Source organism: Triturus cristatus, chromosome 4_2 (genome assembly GCF_964204655.1).
Source record: "Triturus cristatus chromosome 4_2, aTriCri1.1, whole genome shotgun sequence".
Classification (NCBI taxonomy): domain Eukaryota; kingdom Metazoa; phylum Chordata; class Amphibia; order Caudata; family Salamandridae; genus Triturus; species Triturus cristatus.
The window spans coordinates 806,753,124-806,761,452 of record NC_140586.1 but is presented as its reverse complement, the minus strand read 5'-3'; the positions used below and the strand labels follow the sequence as shown (position 1 = coordinate 806,761,452).

The window sequence follows — 8,329 nt, the reverse complement described above, 5'->3', positions numbered from 1 at the left end:
TCCTTCTTATTTTCTGATTCTTATATCCATACATATATATTTCTACATATATATTTGCCTTGATTGTGTTTCAATCATACTATTGATATGTTAGAGTCTGCTATGATAGGTGCATTTGGCTTACTGTGTGATGTTATTTACTAATAAATACATCCCAGATATACCAATTCGTCTTTTCCTTGTAGCAGGAGGTGTGGACTCTTCGTGGCCAAGTATTATGTTGTAGAAGGATTGGTGAATTCCCTTCTAGCAGGTAATTGTGTTATAGGAAGTTGTGCTACTCCTGACAAGTGATGCGCAAATTATTGTTTTCTTGCCTTGCCTTTGGGGGGAAAGTAGAAAGTTTGCCCACCTTAGGAACTACTGTGTATATGTTATATTCCATAAGTTTGGAATTGATATTCTCTCCCTGGGAAAGTGACGGTACATTCCTTGGTCCAGGGGAGATCTAAATTTGTCGTTACAACAGGGCTTCTGATTGCACCAACAAGGGCCAGCTCGTTTTGGTTTCCTCTCCTAACATCTCTGAAAGTGGAGAAGGAATAGAGGCTTCCCAACAATCCTTCTCTGTTGGCATTTCCAATTCTGCAACAGGAGGTTTTTATGAAAGAAGCTAACGGAGGAGAGAAGAGAGATGAGAAGTGGTCTTTCAAATATTTTCGTTCAACCCTTGCAGGCATCTAGGACTGTCTCTACTTTGAAGGCTTATTCCTGGCATTGGAATTTCTTCAGTAAATGGTGTGGGGAAAGAGATTAAGGGCCAGATGTACGACCCATTTTTGCATGCACAAACAGGTTTGTGACTCGTTTGCGCACGCAAAAACCTACAGGGCCATGTACAAAGCCTATTTTGCTAGTCGCAATTTATTTGCGACTCACTAAATAGGTTTTGTAACTGGCTATTAAGAAGGGGCGTTCCCTTCCCAACAGCGACCGCAAAGCCATGTACCAATGTTTTGCGAATGCAACTGCGGTAGCAAAACACTCACAAATTTTCCACCCTTTTCAAGAGGGGTGGTAATGGAGTCGCAAATGGGAAGGGGTCCCTATGGGACCCCTTCCCCTTTGTGACTGGCTCTGAACTTTTTTTTTTAGGGCAGGCAGTGGTCCCAGGGACCACTACCTGCCCATAAAAAATGAAACTAAAACGTTTCATTTTTTTTGTAGTAAATGCATCCCGTTTTCCTTTATGGAAAACAGGCTGCATATAAAAAAGAAACTGCTTTATTGAAACGCAGTCCCAGACATTGAGGTCTGCTGAGCCCAGCAGGCCACCATCCCTGGGAGGGCCAGCCAATCCCAATGGTGTCGCAAATTGCGAGTGATTCGTTAATATTCATGAGCTTCACATTTTGCGACCCCACCGGGAATCGCAATCAGTGTCTCTGACACTGCTGTACATAGCATTTTGCGAGTCTTTGCGAGTCGCAAAATGCTTGGTTGTACATCTGGCCCTTTGACCCATCCACAGCAGACTTGTTCAAAGAGAATGTAATTTGTACAGGATGGTTTTTTTTTAATAAAAGGTTTCTACCTTAAACATTCAAAAAGCTTCTATTCAGGCTTTTAGAACTTCTTGGAGGTAATCTTCTGGATCCAAACGCAGTAACTTCCAGTGTTTTTAAGGAGCTGCTAAATTTTTATCCTGTTCCTCCACATCAGTATCCGTCTTGGGATTTGTTGTTGGTTCTAGAGGCATTAAAATCTTCAGCATTGGAGCCTCTGGATCAGATTGGTATAAAAACATTGAGTTGGAAAACTTTCTTAGTTGCCAGTACAAATACTAGGATACTGGGGAAGATGGCTTCTGCTACTTATAAGCATCTTTTTTGCAGGATCTTTGAGGATAGGGTTGTCTTGAGTTTCCTTTCTTCTTTCTGTCCACAGGTTAATTCACCTTTTTAGCGAGACAAGAACGTTCTCCTTCTGCAGTTTTTTCACTCTTATGGTGTCTAGAGAGGAAGAGCAGCTGCACAATTTGGTTGTTAGGTGGGCTCTCCTGATATACATTGAAAGAGTAGCATCCGTTAGACAGCGAGTCATTCTTTGTTCATTTTGAGCCTGCCCAGGTGGTTTGTAAGCTGGCTGTGGCTTTAAGTTGTTGTGTCAGGTCTCTTATTGCAATGACATTACTTCGGGAGTTTCTCGTCTCAGAGTGGTACCGAACGCAGGTCGACTTGTGGTATGTTTACCTCGATGGCTGAGATACTCTATTGGAGAGATTTGTAGGCGGCAACTTGGGCTTCCCCAAATACTTTCATTAATCACTACAGGACTGTTCAAGACATTGAGTTAGAGGATGATTTTGGTTCAAAGTTCTTCGAAGGTCTCTATTACTTCATAGAGGCTGTTGAGGCAAAATCATGTGTATATCTGATTAAACGTTGTTTGATGAAGAATACACAATACAGTTGTCCTGTTTTTTTCCTTTGCTTCAAAGCTAGGAAGGAAACTGAGGGGGTTGATTAATTCTTCCATTACTTTTCATAATCACATTAATCTGAGTCCTTTCCCTCACATTTCTCCCTCCCATTCTCCAGGCCAGCTGTTACATTACTGAGGATTGGTACGGACAGGAGAAGTCATTTTATTTTGTATTTGGCTTGGCAATAGGCTGTCTACGGAGGTAGGAATGCTTCATATAGTAAGTAAGGAAAGCACAGGGAAGGCCTCAGAGTAATGTGATTTCCAAAAGTAATGGTAGCAGTAAATAATATGCCACTCTTTACTCTACCCGTAGACACAATCTTTTCGTGAAAGATCGTGTAAGCAGCAGTTGACAACTTGTTCTCCCTCAAAGTCAGTGCTCATACATGTGCCATGCGGACATCCCCTAATGTCTTGTGCGGTCAGTTTGTGATAGTTTTTAACTCCCTTTCCTCCAATAAATACATACAGAGGGTTTGATAGGAGAGAAACTAAGTCCACATGAAAGGATGGGCAGAGCACTCAAAAGTAACTTGCTCAAAAGCGGGGCATATAAAAAGTGACTAATCCTAACAAATTCTTTAAACCCTGGCTGACACACCTTGGTTGCAAATCAAAAAGCACCCATACATCTCCAGTTTAACACATCCTGCCTGAAATCCTTCTCTTAAAGATATCTGGATTTTTAAAACTAAAACAATTCTATGAAAGCCGCAAAAATGTAATTAGTGTTGCATGTGCACTTGACCTATCAAGATACAGTTGTGGAGCGGTGCAGGTCTTCCACTTTCTATGAAAGCTGTAGTAATGTTACCTCTAGGACCAGGAGTTGTGAACCCGTGCAGGTCTTCCACTTTCTATGAAAGGTGTAGTAATGTAACCTCTAGGACCAGGAGTTGTGGAGCGGTGCAGGTCTTCCACTTTCTATGAAAGGTGTAGTAATGTAACCTCTAGGACCAGGAGTTGTGGAGCGGTGCAGGTCTCCCACTTTCTATGAAAGCTGTAGTAATGTAACCTCTAGGACCAGGAGTTGTGGAGCGGTGCAGGTCTTCCACTTTCTATGAAAGCTGTAGTAATGTAACATCTAGGACTAGGAGTTGTGGAGCGGTGCAGGTCTTCCACTTTCTATAAAAGCTGTAGTAATGTAACCTCTAGGACCAGGAGTTGTGGAGCGGTGCAGGTCTTCCACTTTCTATGAAAGCTGTAGTAATGTAACATCTAGGACTAGGAGTTGTGGAGCGGTGCAGGTCTTCCACTTTCTATGAAAGCTGTAGTAATGTAACCTCTAGGAAGAGGAGTTGTGGAGCGGAGCAGGTCTTCCACTTTTTATGAAAGCTGTAGTAATGTAACCTCTAGGACCAGGAGTTGTGGAGCGGTGCAGGTCTTCCACTTTCTATGAAAGCTGTAGTAATGTAACCTCTAGGACCAGGAGTTGTGGAGCAGTGCAGATCTTTCACTTTCTATGAAAGCTGTAGTAATGTTACCTCTAGGACCAGGAGTTGTGGAGCAGTGCAGATCTTTCACTTTCTATGAAAGCTGTAGTAATGTAACCTTTAGGACCAGGAGTTCTGGAGTGGTGCAGGTCTTCCACTTTCTATGAAAGCTGTAGTGATGTAACCTCTAGGACCAGGAGTTGTGGAGCGGTGCAGGTCTTCCACTTTCTCTGAAAGCTGTAGTGATGTAACCTCTAGGACCAGGAGTTGTGGAGCGGTGCAGGTCTTCACATTTACATGATTATTAATCATAGAAAGTGGCAGTGAATTCACTTATTCTGGGTTTGCATTATATCATAACAGGGCCATGCCAGGAAATATTGTGCGTGTAAAGAGACATCACACCTTTGGCAAGCTCAATGCACTTCACCGGAAGCAATAGAGATGGCCAATGTTTGATGAGTTTGAACTTGGGAGGCGTTTGTTGCTCTCATATGATTATTCTAATCTAATCTAGGCATTTACAACTAACCTGGGGATTGAGTGCTATCAGATAGGCTCCAGGGCCCCTCCTGTCGCCCTCTTGATCTGCTAGTATCTAAGCAGTAGGGTAAGAATGAGCTGGAGAACAGCAATATTGCCAATACCGGTTGAGACAAATGAAAGTCACATGTAAAATATTCAGTTTGATGAAGTATACCCCCTATGTTTGCAGTGTAACAATTTGTTGTGCATACAAATGTATTAAACAAATTGTGACGCAGCTAACTAAGTCTTAAATGTACTATTTGATCTAAGTCCTCAGTTGTTCGGTCTATAAAAGCAGTACATCCATAATCTTGACAGTTCGGTGTTAGATTAACACATTGGTAGACATCCTTGTGTATTTTCTAGTGTGCGGTTTAGAAGCCTGTAATACTCGATGCCATGAGCAGGCCATAGGGATTTGACCAGAGCTTTGGGTGAAGTGAGGACCTGTCTTTCTCATTTCAGAATCCCGGCATTAAGCAGTTGAACACCTGAAATGGACTACCATGGCCACTATGACACTAAATTTCGCCCAAATTAGTCAGTAAACCATAAGAGGAAAAACACACATTTTTGTCTTGCATAAATGAGCAGCTATGACCACTTAATATTAGGTGAACATATTCCTGAGAGTTTGTAATGTAAGGCCTCTATGAAGTTTACTTAACCCCCATCATCTGCAGAGCTTGTTTTATTGATAGCCTTGTCAACATGTAACTTATAGCGACAGCCATTTAATGCAGGTTATGAACAGGAGGAGTACTTGGAGCTCTTGCACATGTGCCTAATAGTAAAACTTGCTCTATTCTTCAAGTCAACAACTAAGCTTTGTTCACTGGACTTCCCAAATGAAGTACGTGAGAACATGCAGGTATCCACTCCGCCCCAACAAAAGAAGCACATAGGCATGACCGATGTTCATTCGCATCAACAGTTCCCGTACTGCTGGCAGCGGCAAGCAGTTTATATTTTCATTGCCTCTCAGTTCTCAAAAGACTGCTGGCAACTTCAGAGTATCGGAACAAATTATTTAACCTATAGAACAAAGCACTAGCCCTCCAACTAATCTACTCTGATGTCAGTAATGCAACACACATTTATTTTAGTTGGCGCAAACCTAGGAATAGCTAGATTACATTGATTCAGGTAGGTTTATAATCCATGAAAACATTACAAATAGAGCTTGTAGGAAAATAGTGGCAAATCTACAGCCAGGGTCTGCATTTAAGCTCGATGATGATAAAACAATGCAACTCCAGTGTCCATTAAAAAGTAGTGTTTGTGACGTAAGCTACAAAAGCAGTTGTTCACACACAGTGTATGCTCTCTTGTGAGAGTCAATGCGCTGGAAGACTTCCCAGTTACTCACATGGGCATAGTACAAATAATTCTTTGCAATCTGCCTTGAGTGGAGTTCACTTTAAAAGACTTGAGTAATATACACAAGTCTGGTGTAACAACTACTTCCCAGTACCTTCACAAGTTTATATTCAACTACATCATAAGATGCTGTTTACCCATAGAATTGCTAACTGTGCTGCAGAGTGAAGCAGCCAGTAACACAAAATGAAACCTGCAATATAACCTGAACACATCAATACAAACGCTGCCACAAAATAAATAAAAACGATGCCTGGGTTAACAAAGAAATATCCTCAGTTGTACAGCAAATTAATCAACAAATAGTTATCAAAGAAACTGTAGTGTGACTGCTGTACTTATTTAAGCTTACGCTGATCAACAGTACCAACAAAAATGGCCATTTGCAGCAGTTAATGCTGTATGACAAGCGAGGAGGGAGCACACGCAGCAGAGAGCACACCCAACTGTGATGTCCTATGCTAGACAGTGGCTGTGCCCAAAAGCAATATTATTTGTATATAAACTTAAAAACTCTTTGTTTAAAAATCAATAAAACCAAAGCTTTCTCTGGTGGGCCTCTTCAGGGGTGCAATATCACTCACTTGACACAAGTGGAACCAGACCAATCACAATATTGGATTTTAGTCATGGGACAAAAGCAGCACCTACATATAAAATGCTTAACACTGGTCAACTAGAGAGCAAACACAAAAAGCTGCAAAATGATACAGCCCAAAGCGTCATGGGTTAAGAGTCTTGGCTAGTCCAGATTATCAAGGCTTGAGTTGGTGCCAAGCTTGAAGAAAAAGCACTGTTGTTTCTTAAGTGTCAACAAATTGTTAAAGACAATCCGTTAAGTCCAAAGCTTTAACCAGAAGATAATGATCCGGCTGCATTACTGTACATGGATTTGCTTGGGCACATTAGTTTCAAGTCGGTACCTTGTAGCTCAATACATGTTCTGCTAAAAAATATACTCATTCTGCCAAAAAAAACTGTTCAGAAGGAAACGTACCATATTATGCACTATGATTGTTTTGATTGGCCTAGGTCAAACAGTGTTGAGCACCTCTTCTGAAACATGAAGCACGGAAGAAGCCATAAAATGGCTCTTTGTTTGGGCAAAAACAGAAGCAAAAAAACCAACAAGTTAACGAACAGTCCACCTTGAGTTACAAAAAGTACATTTTTCTGTTTACAAAAATACTAATCGGTGGCCTAAATTCTTCCAAACCTCAGTAGTCTGACATCTGATTATCAGGGCAGGCAAGTCAGTATTCCTTGCACTCCAGTAGTGCTGGACATGCTCACGTCAGATATTCCTTACTTCTGAAGTGAAGTACATAGTACCCATAGTTGACACTGTGTTTAGATCATGTTTTTCTTGCTCAGTTCAAAGTGCAAATGGACATTCTGCCCCACTTCGGTCTCATGTCTGCTCTGCTGCTCCCACAGGGGCAGCTATGGCTACCTCTTCCTTTGGAGGCGGTTCTATATAAATTGGTGTCACAGAAGAAGGTTTCTTCACCCTGAAAGACAAAACATACAAGTCAGTCCCATATTCATCAACACTATAATTTAACACACCAATGACACAAGCATGTGGATGTAGGGATCTATATGTTTTTCGGCTCTGTAAATACTGAAACTTAAGAGAAAATGTACCTACCAATTACAACTATCCGAGCACGAGTCCAGACCAGCAGAACAACAGATTGAACATTTATGAAAATTTGAAAAAGAACTCGAGTGCATAAACTGTTTGGCAATGTTCAGTGCCAGCTGTGCAATTAAGATACAGAGAATGTTTGGTACAAAATACCTGGGATTACCCCAGTTTTCAGTCAAATAGTGGTGATGCATGGATATCTTTGAAGATCCACGTAGGATACTGGGCTTCTGTTGCAGTAGTAGCCCCCCCCCCCCCACCACCACTCTGTGATCCCCTTTCAGCTGCTGGATGCTGATTTTCGACTTTGACAGTGTACTGAGGCCTGTTAACCAGACATCAGTGCCAGTGCTCCTTCCTTAAAACAAAGTGATGTCCGATTGTTTTACAATTGGACACACACTTTAGTACCCCTGTAAGTCCCTAGTAAATGGAACTGCAGATACCTACGGCATGAGTACTAAAGGGGGTCCTTAAGGGCTGAAGCATATCTTATGCCACCCTAGGGGACCCACACACACATACATACCAGAGACTGCCATTGCAGGCTGCGTGACATGGTGCAAACCATGGTTGAAAACTTGACGTGGCACACTCCTGTGTGCTATGCTAAGGACACAGCATGGGCTATATGTAAGCCACCCCCACAGCAGGTATTGGGAGCCCTAAGGCAGGGTGCAGCATAGCATACATACGCATGAGCAGATCTGCCAATGTAATGTCTAGTTCCATTGCAGGACATTACAAGTGAGCAGGCAAGCCATCTTAAGGTATGTACAGGGCACTGGTCAAAATGAGTTTCTTTATTAGGTCTACCTAACCCTCGAATTTATCCCCTAAAATAATTACAGGGTCGGCAAATCGGAATTGCCCTGGGGCAACTTTCAAAATATGCTTACGCACTGGAGAA

The 8,329-nt window shown here is 42.0% G+C and overlaps 1 protein-coding gene across 1 annotated transcript in view; it reads right to left on the bottom strand.

The window, feature by feature from the left end:
- Positions 1-1,867: 1,867 nt before the first annotated feature.
- The window catches only part of POMGNT1 (protein O-linked mannose N-acetylglucosaminyltransferase 1 (beta 1,2-)), a 344,012-nt gene continuing 337,550 nt past the window's right edge, over positions 1,868-8,329 (bottom strand). Inside the window, exon 21 of the mRNA XM_085602754.1 lies at positions 1,868-7,279. Coding sequence (XP_085458880.1) covers positions 7,180-7,279 — 100 coding nt within the window. The 3' untranslated portion in view covers positions 1,868-7,179. The remainder of the gene's footprint in view (positions 7,280-8,329) is intronic.